At 36.8% G+C, this 22,050-nt stretch overlaps 2 protein-coding genes across 2 annotated transcripts; both read left to right on the forward strand.

Annotated features, from left to right (window-relative positions):
- The first annotated feature begins 57 nt into the window (after window positions 1-57).
- On the forward strand, window positions 58-2,309 carry LOC148923311 (large ribosomal subunit protein eL18y-like). Its single transcript, XM_089061216.1, has 5 exons — window positions 58-202; window positions 288-377; window positions 450-578; window positions 1,101-1,283; window positions 2,031-2,309. The coding sequence occupies exons 1-5, from the start codon at window positions 200-202 to the stop codon at window positions 2,187-2,189; spliced, it is 564 nt and encodes a 187-aa protein (XP_088917342.1). The 5' UTR covers window positions 58-199; the 3' UTR covers window positions 2,190-2,309.
- A 13,460-nt stretch (window positions 2,310-15,769) lies between these two features.
- Window positions 15,770-17,054, forward strand: LOC148923312 (large ribosomal subunit protein eL18y-like; the record flags this gene model as incomplete). The annotated part of the gene is made up of 4 exons (XM_089061458.1): window positions 15,770-15,854; window positions 15,944-16,032; window positions 16,105-16,233; window positions 16,731-17,054. Coding segments are annotated over 4 exons (609 nt in total), but the record flags the coding sequence as incomplete, so codon positions are not given.
- Between the last annotated feature and the right edge of the window lie 4,996 nt (window positions 17,055-22,050).

The raw sequence follows: 22,050 nt of genomic DNA on the forward strand, positions 1-22,050 counted from the left end.
TTGGGTGACATTTATGATAAATACTTGGACTCAAAATCAAATTACTGTGGGCCGTCTTCAAAATTTATCAACAAATGGGCCTATTCGATTAAATTATGACCCATATTCAATCCCAAATAAATACTGGACAGTTGCTTCTTTCAAACCCTAGTTTTCGGCCTCCTCATTTCCAGCCGGTGTTGCAGAACTAGTTCCAGCCATGGTGCGCCGTCGATCTCCGTTTTGAGCTTCATTCCGTGATTCCGCCTTACCAGTTTTCGCTAACTGTTTGATTGTGTTATGTCTAGGGTATTGATTTGGAAGCCGGAGGCAAGAACAAGAAGACCAAGCGCACCGCGCCTAAATCCAATGACATTTACCTTAAACTTCTCGTCAAGGTTTCTCTCTCTTCTTCTCACCAGATGTTTTATGGTGTGATGGATCTGATTGGTGAATTTTGGATGTGATAGTTGTACCGGTTTCTTGTGAGGAGGACCGCCAGCCGTTTCAATGCGGTGATTTTGAAGCGTTTGATCATGAGCAGGGTCAACAAAGCTCCGCTCTCGCTCTCTCGGCTCGCACAGCTCATGAAGACCAAGGTAATCGCCTTTTTACTATGTTCATGTCACAGATTAGCGTTTTAAGTTTTGATGAAGTATTTTATTATTTGTGTTGGTGTCAATTAGTACAACAATTAGGAAACAAAGAATCTTTGGCAATCAATGGAAAATTTGTATTTTTATGCTGTAGTGAAACATGTATCACGGCATTGCCAAATATTTATACTATTGTCGATTGGCTGCTTAATCTTACCTAATGAGTTAATTATGTTTGTATTATTCCAATGAAACGTTATGCACATTATAAGTTCAAAATGATCGTTGCCCAATACTGGGAAATTGTGTTAATATTTGAATTTCAATTAATTTATATGTTGGCACTTGGTTGTATTATTCTATTTGTATGAGATGTATTCTGTTGGATGATGGACGCACTGGTACTACTCATGTATATTTAGTACTCGTAGTGTGATCATATTAACGATTTCAATCACATTTGTTGTCCTTGCTAGTTATATCACAAATGCTAATTATTTTTTTTCATACCTTTGTCAATGGCAGGAAGACAAGATTGCTGTTCTTGTAGGACCTGTGACAGATGATATTCGGGTGCATGACATCCCTGCCATCAAGGTTGCAGCCCTGAGGTTTACAGAAAGAGCCAGAGCTAGGATTGAGAAGGCTGGAGGAGAATGCTTGACCTTTGACCAGCTCGCTCTCAGAGCTCCTCTTGGGCAAAATACGGTAATTTATTCTCCTCTTTTGACTCTTATGAATTGATGACATACCAATGCAACATGTTGAAAACAGTGTAGCATGTCAACTCATGTCCTGTTTTTCATTAAGTTGTGAAACTGTTGAATCAAAACTTTGATGTTACTATCTTGTTGTCTTCTTTTTCAACTAATTTTGTATGCCTAATTGAAAGAAAAATTTATAAATGCTTGAAAGCTGTAGTGTAGCAAGTTAACTCATGTGGTTTTTTTCATTAAGTTGAGAAACTGATGAATGAAAATGTTGATGTTACTATCTTGTTGTTTTCTTTTTAAACTAGTTTTGCATGCCTAATTGAAACAAAAACTTATAAATGTTTAAAAGCTATAGTGAGTTCTGCATGCATTTTGGAATGATGGCTTTTGACATCACATATTTTACCTTTGAAATGGAAAGAAATGTCATTAACTTGTCAGTAGTTCTACACAAACTACTTTCTAGAAATATCGTTCCATTGTATCTTTAACATCAAAATGAAAAGAATGTCTGTTATAGAAAGAGACATTATTTTTGGAGATGAAAACCTAGTAGCAAAAGAAAATATCAATGACAATGATGAAACAAATCCTAGATTGTAGCATATATATCTAGAGTTTTCTTGCAGGGAAAGGCAGGTCTTGTGTTCTTTATAGATTCATCCCTATTTGTAACTTTGAAATGTATTTGATCTTTATATCAACTCTGGAATATCAGCTAAACCATGCTTCTGTAATACAGGTACTCCTTAGAGGTTCTCCTAAAGCTCGTGAAGCTGTGAAGCACTTTGGTCCGGCTCCTGGTGTTCCACACAGCCACACTAAGCCTTATGTGCGAGCTAAGGGAAGAAAGTTTGAAAGGGCTAGAGGAAAAAGAAACAGCAGAGGTTTCAGAGTTTGAGTTAATTATTTATGTTGGCAAGACCAAAAAGGGGATTTTGGCCTTCTCTCTTGAGTTCTGTTTTTTTTCAATGTATTATGGATTCAATTATCATCGATTTTTCTCTATTTTCTGGGAACATTTTATTGCTCTAAAATAGAACAAGAAACTCTGCCTCAAAACTTTGACCCTGCCCTAAGCAGAGTACAAAAGCTCAGTTTCACCCAGGAGCATCCGGGGGGTGCCAAACAAGTAGAGAATGAATATGTCAGCCCAGTGATAAAAATAACTGAAACTTGCATTAGCCTATTTGATTGAAAATAATTACATCTTTAAATAAGTATTAGACATATATCCACATCTCTCAAAACACAATATTTGACTTGATCCCTGATACAATGACTTCATATACTTTTGCACAGCTACCTTTTGTCATCCACTAAAAATTGTATGGTTGAAAATCTTTTAACAAATTAAAGAAATGAGCTATTGAAGTTTAGAGAAAAAAAACATATACTTAGGGCGCGATCGGTAGAAATCTTGGGCTTATGCTCAAATCTCAGTTAACTTATATTCCCACAATTGCGGATAGTTTTTGTGGGCTTTGATGGTGTTTGGTAGCACCATTGTTGGGCCTAATCCACCATTTGGTAGACCGCTGCCTGTTTACTGGATCCTAATAGTACAAATTGTGAAGCCCGATTTGCCCATCCTTTTAGAAGACAAACGACCTCCTTCCCTCTGTCGTCCTTCCCTGTCTGCATATTTAGCGCGCAGGTTTTCCCACTTGGAGCCATCTTCTCCGCATGATCTCCTTATAAGGACGTGCATCCTCCCTTTCTCTTTCAAATTCCGTTTCCTTCAATCCCATTCCCACTCGCGATTTCACAGAACCACCTCTTTTAACCTCCAAGTTTCAATCTTTTTTAATGATTTTGTGTTCATAATTTGGAGAGAAAGAGAGAAATTGACAAAAATGAGCGGCTGTTTTAACAAGAAGGAGCACCACAGCCGAGATTTGAAGAGCTACACACCAGAAAAAGCGACCAATTACCAAAAACCACCTACCGATTTCCCAGCCCAATTCGAAAACCGCCCCATCCCTGAGAGGCGGCGCCACCACCCGCCGCCGCCGCCAATTCCAGTTCCCCACACTCCGAATCAGAGATTGGAGCCGAATAACATACTTGGGAAGCCGTTTGAGGACGTGAAGTCGAAGTACTCGATCGGGAAGGAATTGGGGAGGGGCCAATTCGGGGTGACCTACGTACCTGAGGGTTTTCGGATTGGTCGATAATTCGCCGTCTAACACTTGCAAGGCCCGCCTCTGTTGTTCAGATCTTCAACTGTAAAAGAGGGTAATTTGGGGATAAATTGCATAAACCACAAATCGATAAGCGAGGAAACGTAATACCTCAAAATTTCTGGGATAGTGAATTGCAAGGAACGCTGATTTTAGTTTGGATATCCCTGAGATCCGACTGTGTTGTGCCGGGTCGCCTGATTTCGACCGCCTCTACCAAGCAGTCGACAAAGTGATACAGCTCCGCATAGTTTGGGCTTTTATGTGTGTGTATGGGCTTTTACTAGCTACCATTCATGCCCTTAAATGTAATGTTTGAACAGAGTATAACAATTCTATAACAATTCTGAATAAGTAAGAAGTAGCAATAAATGAAATGATAAACAATAAACTGGGAGAATACTCTTAAAAAAAAGAATTCAAAAGTAAATATGTTGGATTTTGTAAATAATAACTCTTGCAGTCAGAAATGAGTTAAAATAACTCCAAAACCGGTTCCAGTTCCGGTTCCGAATCGGAATCGACCTACTACACTTGGCATCACTCTTATCCATATATGAATATTATTGTATTGTTGGTTTGTATGTTTTGTGTATTTATTTGAATTTTTAGGTATTGTTTGTTATATTTCTAGATGTTGGATAATTATTTTTTCGGAACCGATCGGTTCCGGTTCAGAACCAGAACCGATGTGTAATTTTAATCCGAATTTATTTATTGTTTTAAATAGTTCAATACTAAAAAAATAATTATCCAACATCTAGAAATATAATAAACAATACCTAAAAATTCAAATAAATACACAAAAAATACAAACCAACAATACAATAATATTCATATATGGATAAGAGTGATGCCAAGTGTAGTAGGTCGGACTAGTTTATGTTAGCAATTTTTTAATACAAAAATAGGAGTTCTAAACTTTAGCAATTTTTTTTTTAAAAAAATGAGTTTTAAAATTAAATTCCATTTCCCTTTTTTGGCTAAAAAAATATTCATTGAAATTTCCAATACTAATTGATCTTGTTATTACTCTTGGTTTATAACGGAACAGTTAATAAATTATTCACAAATAGGTTAAAATCGCATGTTAAATGAATTGTTACATAAATATAAAGTTAAATTTCTATCATATGAAATGATATTGTATTTGTATAAGTTCTTTTGGAAATTAAAAACAAATTTATGATGTCATGCTCATTGTAGTTGTAAAATGGATTGGGGGAAATAATTGTAGAGTCAAAGTATTACGGTTTAAACATTTTAAATGCTTCAGAAAACAAAGCTCGCAAATCTAATAGTGTTTAAATCTAAAAATCACTCAATGTTTCAAATTATTTTACTTTAATTCAAAATTAATTTAATGATATTAGATTTATTAGTATATTAAATTTAAAAAAATAAAATTGAATTATAATCCGATTCCCGGTTAGGACTCGGTCGATTCCGGTTCGGAACCGGAACTGGAACCGGTTTTATTTCAAAAGTTGGAACCGATACTGGAATCGGAACCGAATTTTTCGGGTCCGGTTACTCAATTAACCGACCGGTTCTGGTTCCGATTCCGGTTAACCGAGAACCGGAGAACCGTTTAAGCACCCCTACGCCAAGGGGTTGATGACCTTCGCGGATCTGCAGACTTGGGCGACCGCCGAGATATAAACTTTGTCTCGACGGTGGGGGAGTTCAACAGCAGTACGATCAGCGCAATAGGGTGTAATCCCGTGGGCAATCCGGAGAGGGATCTGGTGGTGGCAACACTTGGTTTTTGGGTGAATGTTTTTTCCCCATCGGTCGAATTCCTCAATTTAATGAAAAGGAAGAAGGGGAGTGCGGTTGGGGTGGATTTTATGTTTGGTGTAATTTTTCAAGAATATAGTCTTGGAAGATGAAACTAGAAGAGATGTAGTGAATCATAATAATTTCTCTTCTTCTGATTAACTTAGACACTAAAATTTGTTGCATCAGTGTAGCAAAAAACAAGAACATATGCACTTGTCAAATTTTTTGTGACTTTTTGAATATTGAGATACTCATATTTTATTTGAACTTTTGAATAATTGATTTTAAATTTTTTTTTGGCACAATTATCATGATCGTCCCCAATATGATGAAAGTTTGATTGATCAGAATAAGATTTGGGTTTTGTTATAGACTAATATGTCACTGGCTCATGTTTTAGTGGTTGATGTTTTGATTTTATACCTTTCTTCCAAATATGCAGAATTATTAGGTGATATGAATAGTTCATACTATTATAACTGATATTGAAGATTAGGCATGGAATGGATGCTCAGCTTCCAAAAGCAGACTACCTATATCGGCTGGTTGATTACTCCTGATATAAGTGACTAATAATAACTGAATTATTGTTGATGCATAATCATTAAAGAAATCTAATTTTCGTTATAAGTTTCTGATCAAATAAAATAGATCTCAATTTAGTACTCCATTCATTAGCTTTGAAGTTGTTGAAAAATACTGCTAATTATTCAACTGTCTATTCTTTATTATGTGTGTTTTGTTCACAAGTACCTATTTCAGTTCAATTATTGTACATGTTTTGTCCATAAAAATAACACTAAATAAATGACCAATCTCATAAAACCAAATTTAATGCATAAAGAAGATGAAAAATAAATGATTACTCTTATAAAAAATGTAGATGTACTTATTTCGAAAGTTTCGATATACCGAATTTCGGTATACCAAAATTTTGGTATGGAAAAAAACTATACCGTTACCGTTTCAAAATTTCGGTATATCGTACCAAACTTCGGTATACCGTTCTGAACAGTATATCGATATTTCGTACGATATACCAAAATTTTATACCATTTCGAATACTTGTATACCAAAAAATATAATTTCAAAACTGAAAAATAAAACCAAAATTAATATAATTTTAACATAATAAAATAAATATTGTCCACATCTTCATAATCAAAAAATATATAATTAAGTTATATGGATATATTTATGGTTTAAACTTTAAATCTTAAAAAAATAAATTATATTATTATTATTATTATTATTACCATCATCATCATCGGTATAAATGATATGTATCGAATTATCGATACATATTGATTTTCGATATATTTCGGTATACAGATAATATCGATATATATTGTATATTCGAAACAAAACGATATATCGCGGTATAAGAAAATTCATATCGTTATCATACCGAAAACTTTCGATACGGTATTGTATCGTACCGAAAGTTTCGGTATACCGAAAATTCAATATTTTTCGATATTTTTCAATACGATACGATCGATATACCATTTTTTCGATATATTTACCCAGCCCTAGATGTACTCTCATATTATCTTAGCAGCAATACAAAAACAACATAAAAAATAATTTCACTAACTATGGAGATCAGTCATTTTCGTTTGCAAAATCATCGCCACTGTAACTATCGTGTGCCATTAATCTGAAATTTGAAGATAAGAGGAAAATAGTAAAGTTAAATTGATTGAATACTAAAACAACCATAAAATATAAATGATAAAATTCAATAGTTATTCACGTACCAGTCATGCAGTTTTTGGCAATTACGTTTGTCATGTGATACTCCACTTAGCCCACATCCATGACAAGCTCTAGCCTTTAAAGTTGACTTCTCTTTTGACGATAACATTCTCTTACCGCATCCTTTTGTTCTTATATTAGAAGGATCGCCAATATTTATATCTGAGCTCTTCCTTGTTTGACTACTGGGAACAGTTGTTGAACTAGCACCAATGCACCACCCATCTCTTTGATTTTTCCATGCAAGGAATCATGTTGTTCATCCAAAAACTTTATCCCCTCATCAGTCAAGGATGCATAATCAATCTTTGCTTCTTGCCTCCATCTTTTGAGTATATACTTCTCGGGTAGTTCAAATATTTGGCTAATCCGGAAGAAAGCTAGCATGTGTCTGCACGGAATGCCATCAAACTCGAATTTTCCACAACTACAAGATATATGATCTCTTTGTCTATCATGCATGAGTAGCCTTGGTTTTGAGGAAGAACAACGTTGAAAACTTTTGACCAAATTAAACTTTTAATTCTAAATTTTTACGCCCTAATTAATTCCTTGATTGTTTTTGTAAATATTCTAAACCCACCATCACCACGCCAGATCTACTCCAGTTTCTTCGACGCCTCCGGTCGCGACTCCGGCGACGCTAGGTCTATCACCGCCAGGTTGAACAACCACCGCCGCCGAGAACCACCTCTCAGAAGCTCCGCCACCACCTCTCTGAGATATTCTTTCTCGACGTCCCGCTCCACAAGTTCAAGGATTAGTCGTGGTTTCAGAAACTGATTTTGGCGCTGCAATTCTTCTACCCAATTTTTGATTGGGCCTCCAATTACACCTTCTAGCTCTTCAAATCCGACGTCGTTTCCGGCGTCACCACTGGCAACTCGCCATTTCCCAAGTGCCCTAATTTTAAGAATTCAATTTCTTCCCAAAATTGAAAATTCTCGTCCAAGATCGATTTTTTTCACGCAAATTTGATTTTTCTTGATTTCAATGTATAGAATTTTGATTAGGGATTTGTTCTTGGGAAATACAAGGGATAAGTTATGCAAAGCTAGCAAATCTGCCACCGATTATTGGTTTATGTAAGTGGAAAATTCATAAAGAATCCCTTTATCTTGCTCTGTTTTGTTTATAACTAAATGCTATGGAGAATATTTATAAAAATAAACAAAGAATTAATTAGGGAGTAAAAAATCATAATTAAAAGTTTAATTTGGTCAAAATAGGGATTAAACCTGTTGATCGTTAGTTTTTAACGGAAATGTTGACGGAGGACCAAAATGATAAAATTTTTATATGTGCAGGACCAAAAAATCCAGAAGATAATGTTTAGGACCAAAAATGTAAAATAGTCATATGTTCAGGACCAATTTTGGCCTTTACTCTAGTTTTAAAATAAATTGTGAGTAGGTATGAGTTAGTGGAATGTAGGGCCTACTACCAAAAATAGTAAAAGTGAAAGGCGACAAATATTTAGAGATGGACAAAAAAGGAAGCAAGTGACAAATTTTCAGGGATAGAGGGAGTACCAAAAATAGGGCAAGTACTTCTTAAGAATAAATTTCAACCACAAGATTAAGAAATCAAGGCCTGTAATTCAGTTTAGGATTTTGAAATTGATCCAGAAAATTACTTCACTATAAACAAGAATTGGTTCACTATAAGTAGGCGGGGATAAAATAGTCATTTAACAAACAAAGCTGGGTAAAACATGAATTTCTCTCATTTAGATAATTTTTCTTCAGCCCATCATCTCTTCTATTCAAATGCTCCATCGATTCTCCACCGATTAAACTCTTTCGCTCGAATTCTTCATCGATTCTCTATTGGTTCTCCTCTTTTGCTCGAATATTCCACCAATTCTCACTCATAAACAGTGATTCTCTACCGTCGTCGTTGTCTTCTTCACCGGGCCTAAAGTTCATTTGATTCACTCTGTCGTCGCTTCCATTGGTTGCTCATTCCGTCGTCGCCTCCATCTGGTTGCTTAATGCCTTCAATTCATAAACGTAAGTTCGTCAGCTTATTTATTCGAGGAACGATTCATTTAACCGGTTTTCATTGCATTTCACTTTAACGATAGAGTCATATTATGCTTATAGTGATTATTCGACGTTTCTCACTGGTCATCTCGATATTGTGTATTAAGCTGTCACCATCAATAAATCGCGCTAGCATTTTGATTTGATCACATTAATTTTTGGGGTTGTAAGAGTGAATGGGATAAAATATAGAGTACGTAATAGTATAACAAAATTAGTTAGACTTGATCACTGTTGAATAATCAGATATTGAACATTGGAGAAGATTGTTTATTCACTGAATTGTGTTTATTTGATATATTGTACATTGGTATTTATAGGGCAAATATACATAGGGACTAGACTATTGGGACTCTACATTATAAATGCTATATCCTCTTTCCAATGAGTTGGAACTTCATACTTTCTCTTCCCCACATTCTTGGATACTTCAAGTTGTCTTTCCAACACTCCCCCTCAAGTTAAGTAACGGGATTCCCGATACTTAACTTGCCAAGTACAACCGAGAAATCTCTTGCGCCAACTGCCTTAGTCAATATGTCTGCAAGTTGATCTTTGGATCGAACAAAAGGGAATTCAACAATTCCTGCCTCAATTTTTTCCTTGATGAAGTGTCTGTCAACTTCAACATGTTTTGTTCGATCATGTTGAACTGGATTTTCTGATATACTAATGGCAGCTTTGTTATCACAAAAAAGCTGACATGTTTTCTGTGAAAATAACCCCAATTCTTCCATTAGTCTTCGTAACCATAAGAGTTCTGTCAATCCATTTCTAATACCTCTAAATTCTGCTTCTGCGCTTGAGAGTGCCACCACTTTCTGTTTCTTACTTTTCCAGGTGACCAAATTTCCCCCAATGAATGTAAAGTAACCAGAAGTGGATCTCCTGTCAACAGGATTCCCTGCCCAGTCTGCATCAGTGTACCCATGAATTTCCAAATGGTCATTCTTTTTGAACATGATCCCGTGATCAAATGTTCCTTTTAGATATCTCACGATCCTTAGTGCTGCTTCGAGATGCTTTTGTTGAGGTTGGTGCATAAACTGACTTACTATACTGACTGCGTATGCAATATCAGGTCTAGTATGAGATAAGTAGATTAGCTTCCCCACAAGCCTTTGGTAACTTTCTCGGTCTGTCAGTTGAGCACCTTCTTCAATTTGTAGACCATGGTTGACAATGATGGGTGTTTCTGCTGGTTTACAATCCATCATTCCTATTTCCGCCAATAGATCAAGGATATATTTCCTTTGGTTGATGAAGATCCCTTTCCTTGATCTTAATACTTCTACTCCAAGAAAGTATTTCAATGCTCCTAGATCTTTCATCTCAAATTCAGTTGCTAGATTTTTCTTGAGTTGATCGATCTCCTCTTCATCATTTCCTGTTATGATCATATCGTCAACATAGATCAGTAGGCAAGTAATCTTTTCTCCTTTCCTTTTTAGGAACAAGGTGTGATCTGCATTGCTTTGTTGATATTCATATTTCTTCATTGCCTCACTGAATCTACCAAACCATGCTCTTGGAGACTGTTTTAGTCCGTACAAAGTTTTCTTCAGTCGGCATACCTCTCCTTCTTTGAATTCTCCATCAAAGCCAGGAGGGCTCTCCATATAGACTTCTTTCTTCAACTCTCCATGTAGAAAGGCATTTGTAACGTCGAATTGATGTAAAGGCCAATCTTTGTTTGCTGCAATTGAGAGTAATACTCGAACGGTATCCATCTTGGCTACTGGGGAGAAGGTTTCGGAATAATCCACTCCATAGGTTTGAGTGTATCCTTTTGCTACAAGTCGGGCTTTGTACCTTTCAATGGATCCATCTGGTCGTCGTTTGATTGTGAATACCCATCTACATCCCACTGCGCTTTTCCCTTCTGGGAGCAGACATTTTTCCCAAGTATGATTCCTTGCAAGTGCCTTCAATTCTATCTGCATAGCTTCTCTCCACTTTTTATTTTTCATGGCTTCTTCAACTGACTGGGGAATCTCCTCTTCCTCATATAATGCTTCTTCAAAAGCTCTAGCCATTTTTGTCAAGTTTGCCCTGGCTATATTCCCTACTGAGTATCTTGCTTTCCCCCTTCTTTCCGGCGAATATCTTTTGGGTGGGACACCTCGATTACTCCGGTAAGGAAGGATGTATTGTCCAGTGTCTCCATCTACTGGGTAACATTCAGAAGTATCATCAGTAATAACAGGAATTTCAATTGCAGTATTGTTTACCTCAGGCGTCGGACGGGTTATTGGTGAGTCACCGGGTTCCACAGGTTGTATAGTGTGCAAGACTTGCTCGGGGGCAGTATTAGGTGGTTCAGGTAGACCCTCAGTAGGATCTGTTGTGTATGGCATAGGTGACCAACTCAGGAAGTCTATCGTATTTCCCTCCCCCTGACTTGGAAGTTGGGAACCATAAAAGAACTCATTTTCCAAAAAATGACAGTTCATTGTGGTAATGACTTGTCGACTGTTAGGATCGTAGCATCTATATCCTTTTTGGTTTATGCCATATCCTACAAAAACACATTTTAGGGCACAGGGAGACAGTTTGGTACGGTCATTTTTCGGAATATGAACAAATACGGAACATCCAAAAATACGGGGTTCAAGAGATAGAGCAGATGGGACTGTTGTTAAGGAAGACAAGGCTTGGAGAGGAGATCTCATTTTTAAACTGCGAGTAGGAAGGCGATTGAGGAGATAAATGGAAGTAGCTACAGCCTCTAACCAAAAATATTTTGGAACCTTGGAATCAAGGAGAAGTGCCCTAGTCATTTCTAGGACGACCCTATTTTTCCGTTCGGCTACCCCATTTTGCTCAGGTGTATAGGCACAAGATGTTTGATGCAATAAGCCTTTTTTAGCACAAAAATCTTTCATTTTTGAGTTCACGAATTCTCCCCCGTTATCAGACCGAAGAATTTGAATTTTGGTTTGAAATTGGGTAAGAATCATCGAGTAGAAATCAACAAACTTTGAAAAAACATCAGATTTATTTTTCAAAAAATAGACCCACGTCATTCGAGTGCAATCATCAATGAATAAGACAAAATAGCGGAACCCATGTCCCCCGGTAATAGGAGACGGACCCCACACATCAGAATGTATTAATGAAAACATAGTCTCAACTCTAGTATCGGTAGAAGGAAAAGATTGTCTGTGGCTCTTTGCCAAAACACAAGTTTCACAATTAAATGCTGAATTTGAAACAAGACTAGGAAATAAAATTTTCAAATAACCCGAAGATGGATGTCCGAACCGCCTATGCCATAACATCATATCCTGTTCTGAAGTTCTTTGAGCCAACATTACTTTGCCCGGTTTAGCTATCTCATCCACGTAGTACAACCCATAGCTTTCAGTGCCACGCCCAATAATCGCTCCCGTCCGAATACCCTGTAGAACACAAAACTTAGGATGCATTAGAAGGGTGCAATTGAGCTCCTTTGTTACATGGCTAACAGACATCAACTTTTGGCATAGAGACGGAACATAAAGACAATTTGATAGAGTTAATAACGGAGAAATTCGAATAGTGCCAGCCCCTTCCACCCGAGCTAGTTCTCCACTAGCAGTTTCAACATATTTTCTCCGTGACGTAGTTAAGTTACATAAATCTTCTAAATCATATGTCATTGTATCAGTAGCACCACAATCAAAAATCCATCGCTTATCTTTCTTACCCTCCGTCGATTGAACATGACATATTCGAGCCATATATGGATCGTCTAAGGTAGAACAATTTTTATGGCCAAAAACAGGGATTAATGAGCTTTGGGGGGCTGTTTCGTATATGTGGGGAGTTTGAGGTCCAGTTTGATAAATATTACCAGAATGGGGTGGTTTTCGTAAATTATTAAAAATGGAGGGGGGTGGGGGAAAAATGTGGGGTGGATTTTGTAATAAGTTAAAAAGAGGAGGGTTTGGGATTAAAATCCCAAACCCTTTACCTTCGTTCGCATTCCCACACCGGGCCTTTGCTATTTCCGCCGCCGCTGCCGCTGCCTCTTCGGCTTCTGGCCACCACCCGCCTCCGATTGGAGGTTCGATCGTTATTTTGGTGTCGTTGCCGGCGTAGGCGGCCTTTTGGCTACCCGCAGTGGCGACGACTCCGGTGCTCTCATCTCGCCCCACCGCTGATTTTCCTTTCGCCGTTCCATTCCGATTCAATTTGTGCCCGTCCTCCCACCACTCCGGATATCCGATGCGTTTGAAGCATGTCTCCATTGTGTGTTTGTTCATACCACAGTGTGTACAGTAAAGCTTGGATTTTTCGATTTTTGCTGGACGATTCTGGGTGTATCCATGTGGTTGTGGTGGTTGCTGGTCGCGGGTGTGTGGTGGTGCGGGTGTTCGGTTCTGAGCGGGTGGCGGCGGTTGCCTAAATCGGGCTCCAAAACCGGCTCCAATTCCGGCCTCCCCTGAGTCAGTAGTCGGGTTGACCGATGGCTTCCAAACCGCAGTCCGCCCTTCTTCTTGTTTGACGATGCCAAAAGCTTCCTCGGCTGTTGTGTCATCCCCAAGTTTGAGAATTTCTCTCCGGAGGCTGTCGTACTTGTCGTTGAGGCCACCGAGAAACTGGTGTAACCTTTGAATATTCGTCTCCTTCATGTAAATTTCGATTCCCTTGTCACAACAGGTGTAGGGACATGGTTTTCTTGCATCGAAATTGATCCAGTGTTTCTGGAGTTCTCCCCAGTAGAACTCGAGTGTGTTATCTCCTTGAATCGTCTTGATTGTTGTCATTTCGAGATCATAGATTTGGACTCGATCGGCTCTCACGCCGAAGGTTGTGACCAAGCTCTTCCACATGGCCTTGGCCGTCTGATGTTGGGCAAACTGTATGACTAGCCGGGGCTCCATGTTTTGGATCAGCCATGAGAACACCGTGTAGTCAGCAGCCTGCCATTCTTTGAATTTTGGATCGTCAGATTTGGGAGGAATGGCATCCCCCTCAAGATGGTCCAGTTTGTCTCGGCTGCCGACGGCAACGAGCATGAGTTTGGACCAAATAGGGAAGTTTTTTCCATCGAGTTTGAATCCTATTGAAACTGATTCAATTGATTTGGCCATTTGAATTGGATTCTCACTTGATTTTGGTTTGCAGGTTTGAGATTGGAAAAAAAAAGGAGTTGTATATTGCTGGATCTTGGCCAGAGGGCTGTAATGGTACTGAACGATGATGAAAAAAAATTCTGAGTTCGAAAAAGGTGTTTCCTGATTTTGGATTGAAAAAACTAGGATCGAAACATTGCTCGTGATACCATGTTGAATAATCAGATATTGAACATTGGAGAAGATTGTTTATTCACTGAATTGTGTTTATTTGATACATTGTACATTGGTATTTATAGGGCAAATATACATAGGGACTAGACTATTGGGACTCTACATTATAAATGCTATATCCTCTTTCCAATGAGTTGGAACTTCATACTTTCTCTTCCCCACATTCTTGGATACTTCAAGTTGTCTTTCCAACAATCACTCCTAAGTAGCCATAATTTTGAAAACACAATCTAGTGAGTTAATATTTGACTTGATGCCTGATGCAATGACTTAATATACTTTTGCACAGTTACCTTTTGTTATCCTCTATAAACTGTATGGTTGAAAATCTTTTAACAAAGTAGAGAAATGAGCTATTGTAGTTCAGGGAAAAAAGCATATACTTAAATGTGTTTGAACGGAGTACTATAACAATTGTGAATAAATAAGAAGTACTAGCAATAAATGAAATGATAAAAAATAAACTGGGAGAATACTCTTAAAAACAAATTAAATCTGTTTGCATTGAAAAATGATAAACTCAAAGAAAAAAAAAGAAATCAAAAGTAAATATGTTAGATTTTGTAAATAATAACTCTTGCAGTCAGAAATGAGTTAAAATAACTTCAAAATGCAACGAATTTATTTTTTAATTAATACCCATATTTTTCTTGTTCTGAATTCGTCCTTTGGATAATTCAATCGACATTTCCCGATGGATATTTATATCATCATTGAAATGGTCACTTAAAATATGAATAAGAATAACGGATATGAAAGATATCAATAAACAGACTGACGAACATAAATCTGTCAAAATGTACAAATGATGGACTATTTTCAAAAATTTGTGATGATGATGTTAGAAATTTCTAAGGCACGTTTAGATTTTTCCTTCGATAAATTGTTGATGGATCCATAATTTATTACTTTAGAGTATAAAAGATCGGGAAACATTTAAATTATTATTTAGAATAAAATACTTCAAAAATAAATTGCACTCAAATAATAAAAAAATAAATTTTAATACTTATTTCGAAATAAATTAAAATTTAATAGTAGTAAATAATTCGATACTATTAACGATAATCGAAATTATTACCTCACAAATCGGTTTACACTTTGACCAACAAACAAGTACTCCCTCCGTCCTAAGGAAGATGACCCCTTTCTTGGGCGGCACGAGATTTTATGCAAATTTATTTTGTGTGTTGAGAGGAGAGAGTAAACTAAGAAAAGGTGTTTCCATTTTAAGTAATGAGTCATTTTAGTTGGGACAAACTAAAAAGGAAAATGGGCCATCTTCAATGGGACGGAGGAGTACTACCAAATTTTCACACCAAAAGGTTTGGGCCGTCTCACAAATCTATCAAAACATGGGCCTATAAAATTTAAAATTGTAGTTCGATTAATTCATGACCCATATTCAATCTCACATAAATATGGACTATAAACCCTAGTTTTGTGCCTCTTCCACAATTTATCCCCATTTCCAACCGATGTTGCGGAACTAGCTCCAGCCATGGTGTGTGCCGTCGATCTTCGTTTCAAGCTTCATTTACGTGATTCCGCCTAACCAGTTTTCTCTAACTGTTTGTTTATGTTATGTCTAAGGCATTGATTTGGAAGCCGGAGGCAAGAACAAGAAGACCAAGCGCACGACGCCTAAATCCAATGACATTTACCTCAAACTTCCCGTCAAGGTTTCTCTTTCTTCTTCTCACCAGATATTTTACTGTGTGATGGATCTGATTGGTGAATTTAGGATATGATAGTTGTACTGGTTTCTTGTGAGGAGGACCGCGAGCCGATTCAATGCGGTGATATTGAAGCGTTTGATCATGAGCGGGGTCAACAAAGCTCCGCTTTCACTCTCTCGGCTCGCACAGCTCATGAAGACCAAGGTAGTCGCCTTTTTATTATGTTTATGTCACAGATTAGCCTTTTGAGTTTTGTTATTTTATTACTTGTGTTGGTGTTTTTAATTTGGTTTGATATTCAGTTAGGAAAAAAGTTATCTTTGAGAATCAGTGGGAAATTTGTACTGTTGGAAAAATCTAATACTCGACTATAAAGGAGGTGGCTATGTAAAATATTACTACTCCACATTATAAGCTAAAAATGAATTGTTGCCCAATAGTTTGAAATAGTATTTTGGTGACAAAACCAATATGTAGTATTTGAGAGTCAATTTACTTATCTATTGGCACTAGGTTTCATTATTCTATGTGTATGAGGTGTGGGATGATGTACTAGTACTATTCGTTATATATATTTGGTTATTGTAGTGTGATCATATTAAAGATTTCGAATGTTTATTTGATTGATTATTCACACTTGTTTTTTTAATAGTATTTATATGACAAATGTTAATTGGTTTTTATGTTTTTGTCTTTGGTAGGAAGGGAAGATTGATGTTGTTGTAGGGCCTGTGACAGATGATATTCGGGTGCATGACATCCCTGCCATCAAGGTTACTGCACTGAGGTTTACCGAAAGAGCCAGAGCTAGGATTGAGAAGGTTGGAGGAGAATGCTTGACCTTTGGCCAGCTCGCTCTTAGGGCTCCTCTTGGGCAAAATACGGCAATTTATTTTCCTCTTTTGACTCTTATGAATTTGATGACGTACCAATGTAACATGTTGAAAACAGTGTACCAAGTTAAATCATGTGCTAGTTTTGTATGCCTAATTGAATTGATGACTTAGAAATCTTTGAAAGCTAAAGAGAGTTCTGCATGCATTTTTGGAGTAATGGTTTTTGACATCACATAGTTTATCTCTGAAATGCCATATAAAAGTACTACTCCCTGTGACATCCCTAACCCGAAACATGCATTATTTTGCATATTAGCATATTTTATAGTCATTACATATTATATTGTTATTTTTAGTATAAAGATACTAAGTATGTCATAGAGAATATATTTATTGTTATGATGACTCAATATAGTCGAATATATATAGATAGTTTTGATTTATGGGATTATAATAATTTTTAACAGATTAGTATGATGAGTTAGTTATATATTCATAACAAAATTATATTTAATTAATTATGAACTTAAAATGTCATAGGTGTATGCATATATGTATGCTATATATATATCATTTGATTTCTTTATATTATACCTATAGAGTTATAAAAAAGAGAAAAAAGAAATAGAAATAGGTTCAATGATTCTAGAAGAATTATAAATAAAATAGTAAATACAATGCAATTTATATATATAATTTTGTTGCACACATGTTCTCATTTAGTAGTGCCACTAATCTCCTTAAAGAGAAGTAACGTAGCATGCATGTTTATCTTTTGTTTTCAATATTTTATAAATCAAATGTCTATATATATATGTGTGTGTGTGTAAAATCGGTGGATATGGGAGGATGGAAAAATAGAGAACGGCGAATACTTTAATTCCTTTAGATATAGAAATATTTAGTAAGGAACGGGAACAAAAGAAAGAAAGCAAGGAGAATCGAGTGTCCTGAATTAAGAAGCAAAATTAAATGTTCAGATGGATTATTTTTGTAATCATTTGTTTTCAATATTTTATAAATCAAATGTCTATATATATATATGTGTGTGTGTAAAATCGGTGGATATGGGAGGATGGAAAAATAGAGAACGGCGAATACTTTAATTCCTTTAGATATAGAAATATTTAGTAAGGAACGGGAACAAAAGAAAGAAAGCAAGAAGAATCGAGTGTCCTGAATTAAGAAGCAAAATTAAATGTTCAGATGGATTATTTTTGTAATCTGTATAAATCACACTTTTAATTTTACATATTTTATGTGATTGATTGATATGTGTTAAATTGGAGTGGATTTAAATTATATGATGTGCGACTGGTTATGTGTTATTTGATATTGATGGTGCAATATGATGTGGATATGTGATTTGTGTAACAAATATGTTTATCTATAGTATTGGAGTTAATTGATGGAATATGTGGATACGTAATTGATGCAATAGATATGTTTTGCATATGGTATTGGAATTAACTGAATCATTTGATTAAAGAGGATCTGTGATAGTCTTGTCCTGGATCTGAAATCACAGTGGACATAATGGGACCTTCGGGTCAATTCACAGTGGGACCTACGGGTCAAATCATAGTGGGACCTTCGGGTCAAATCATACTGGCATATTGGAAATCCCGGGCAGATACCAGGCTTGACCAGTCACAGAATAATAAACTGAACAGAGTGGCATATGCATATGTACATGAAATTGTTTCTAATATTTGTTAGTTATTATTATATATATTGGTTAAAGAATATATTGATGTCTGGGATGTGGAATTAAAGGTCTTAGTTTATATACACTGAGTTGTGGCTCATATAAACTAGTAATATTTTTCAGGAATAAGATATCAATGATGCATGGGTTGATGTGAGTTACAGTTATTATAAGGGTCGGCGGCTGACGCGTTTTGGCAACCTTCTCCTCCTCATCATTTTTTTGCATGTAGATAAATATATAGTATATAGAGTGGTGAGAGGGTCCCACTACTGTTCAGAATGTTTTGAAATATGTACTTGATAAATGTTGATTTTTGAAATTATATAATATATGTGTGCTTTTGAAAATTTGAATTCATTTATAGTAAGTGTATAAGTCATAAGGGTTGGGGTGTGTCACCCTCCGTCCCATAAAAGTTGAGACAAAATTTTTGGCACGGAGGTTAAGAATTTATATTAAATAAATAGGAGAGATGAAAAAAGTAGGAAAGATAAGAGAGAGTAAAGTAAATGATGGAATAAAAAAAGAGTGATTAGATGTTTTGTCTTTTGTAAAAAAAGAAAATGACTCAACTTTATGGGGACGGACTAAAAAGGAATACGACTCAACTTTTATGGGACGGAGAGAGTACTTCGTATTTAACTTCTCAGTAGTTACAGTAGATAAACTACTTTCTAGAAATTTTGTTCCATTGTATCTTTAACAACCAGATGAGAAGAATCTCTGTTATAGGAGAGCGATATGATTTTGAGATGAACACCTATTAGAAAAAGATAGTTTTAATGCCAATGATTGAATAGAATCCTAGATCGTTCCATAGATGTCTAGGGTTTTGTTTTTGCATGAAAAGCCATGTTTTTTGTTATTTGTTGATTCATCCCTATTTATAAATTTGATATACATGATCTTCATTTCAACTCTGTAATACCAGCTAAACGATGCTTTTGCATTACAGGTACTCCTGAGAGGTTCTCCTAAAGCTCGTTAAGCTGTGAAGCACTTTGGTCCGGCTCCTGGTGTTCCCCACAGCCACACTAAGCCTTATGTGCGAGCTAAGGGAAGAAAGTTTGAAAGAGCAAGAGGAAAATGAAACAGCAGGGGTTTCAGAGTTTGAGTTAATTATTTTTGTTGGCAACCTTCTCTCTTGCATCTGGTTCTTTGTTTCAACGTACTATGGATTCAATTATCATCCATTATCTTGTAACACATTGTTTGCTTAGTATCTATACATTTTTCCCTGGATTCTTATGTTTCCATGCCCTACATAAACTGTATGTGCAAGTCTTGGCGATTTCCCCCTAAACCCTTTTAATAGTGTCTTAGCTTCATAATTATCTATTGACAGTTCTCTCTAAGGGCCTTTTCTGTTTCCCTGTTATTAGAGATGCCCAAGGTTTCCGGTTCCGGCGGTTAATCACAAAACCGGAACCGCCGGTTCCGGTTCGGAACCGGAACCGGAACTGGAACCGGAACCGGAACCGTGACAAAAATATTGAACCGGAACTATCATAATTTGAACCACGGGCCGGATCTGGTTCCAAATTTAATGAACCGATACCGTCAACGAACCGCCGGTTAACCGGCGGTTTCACGGTTCCGGTGAGGTTTTCGAGGCGGTCAGCTTTTGGCAGGCATGGGTCGGCTTTTTCAGGCAGTTTTCAGGCGGTTTTTGACTAAAACTGGCGGTTAACCGTGAAAACCAGCGGTTAACCGCCAAACAGGCGGTTTCCGGTTTTGGTGCGGAACACAAGGCTGACACGTTGCAGCTTCGATGGGATGGTTGAGTGCAGGTGGTCTGACGGTTTGTTGACCAAATCGGCGGTTTCGGGTGTAAAACCGGCGGTTCCGGCGGTTTTTGACCATTTTTCAATTTTTTTTTAAAATTCGAATTTTGAATTCAATTTCAGATTTCCCCCCAATTTTTATCTATAAATACCCCCCTCTATCCTCACTTACATTTACCCCACTCTTGTGTTAATAAGTGTTTCTCTCTTCAATCTCCCAATTCTCTCTCTTTGTCTCCCATTTCTCATTGTGCTATTTGTGCTTACATTTGAATTATTCAAGTGCTACTCTTATATTACGCATTGTTATACTTGATCTATAGTTCTATAAGTTGTCTTTCTCAATTGCTAAAACAAAAGAAAAATTATAAGTCCATATTTCTACTATAATTCCATAAACTATCAAGATGTCTTCATCCCGAGAAGGTCGTATTGATAAGTGAAGCTGCTACTTTGGTTTAGACTGTGTGCTCAGTAAGGAATATCAAGCTTCCTAGGTCCAGCGAATCCACTAGATCACATGGTGTAGGAACTCACGGATCGTTGAAAGATCTCGGTCGTCGGACACACAGAATACCTCTTCAAAACCCTCAACCACGTATACTAAAATTAGCACAGGGAAGTAGCGATCGATCCCACAGAGATGAATGCGCAATTAAACATGTTCAAGGATTGGGGACTATTTTTGGGTTGGCTGCTGCCACGCAATTTGGGTTGAGGAAATTAAACTAAACTTGGAGTTGAAATCTGCTACGCTAACAGCTAGATCTACGCAGAAATAGAAATTATGCATATAACTGGAAAAAGCGAGGCAATTACTAAATCTAAGAAAACTATTCCCTAAATTACCTAGACCTGAGAAATAAACTTACGGTGGGGACCATTTGCTGAAAAGGTAAAATACGGATGAAAAGCTGAAAAACAACGAACTAAAGTACTAACTAACAGCGACATCATCTTCTCCAACAATTTGCATAAAACTTTCAGTAAAAACAGAGATAGGACGTAAATCGAAACGAAGCAGACTGAATTTAAAGCAATTAAATGAAGAACGATTAAAACTAAGCAGATCTGCGACTACTAGACGAAGTAAAATGAAAAGAGAGCAGAAAATTCATGATCCATGCACAACTCGGTTTCCCCTGTTCAGATCCACACTTCGGATGCTAAATCCACTCCGGATCCAAGCATCCGAAACAAACTCCGTCAAAATTTATGTCCATAGCTACAGATTCGCCGATCAACCACCGATTAACAACGACACAGATCCACAGCCTATTTCCCAAATCAAGCACAGAAACATCCAAAACGGAGAATAACATTCAGCTTCTTAAATTAAACCTCAAAAACACAGAATCAGCATAAATCAACACAAGATAAACACCATCATGAAATAATCTAAATGCATAGATAATCGGTAAGTAGCCAGCAACCAAATCGACTTCCAAAACGTTGAAGTTCGACGGAATAAAAGTGCAAAAAACTGAATGTAAACTGATTGTATCTTCGCCCTCCGTGAGGACGGTGTTACCACTAACTTTCTCCGAAGATGAACCCTTAACTACCCCAGAATTCCCATTTTTCCCAAGTGTGTGTAAGTGTGTGAGCTGAGAGCAAAATCATGTATATTTCGTGTGCTGCATGCTCCTCTTTTTATAGGCGTAGAAGTGGGTCCAGTGGGGTGTGAATA

The sequence above is a fragment of the Salvia hispanica genome, chromosome 6, assembly GCF_029641045.1.
Source record: "Salvia hispanica isolate PSC_SH4W2 chromosome 6, Shi_PSC_v1, whole genome shotgun sequence".
In the NCBI taxonomy this organism is placed as follows: domain Eukaryota; kingdom Viridiplantae; phylum Streptophyta; class Magnoliopsida; order Lamiales; family Lamiaceae; genus Salvia; species Salvia hispanica.

Bases quoted from the DNA above. Each gene is read 5' to 3' on its own strand.
- LOC148923311 (XM_089061216.1), top strand. The intron at 579-1,100 runs GTAATCGCCTTT...TGTCAATGGCAG, and splicing joins CACAGCTCATGAAGACCAAG to GAAGACAAGATTGCTGTTCT. The intron at 1,284-2,030 runs GTAATTTATTCT...TCTGTAATACAG, and splicing joins CTCCTCTTGGGCAAAATACG to GTACTCCTTAGAGGTTCTCC.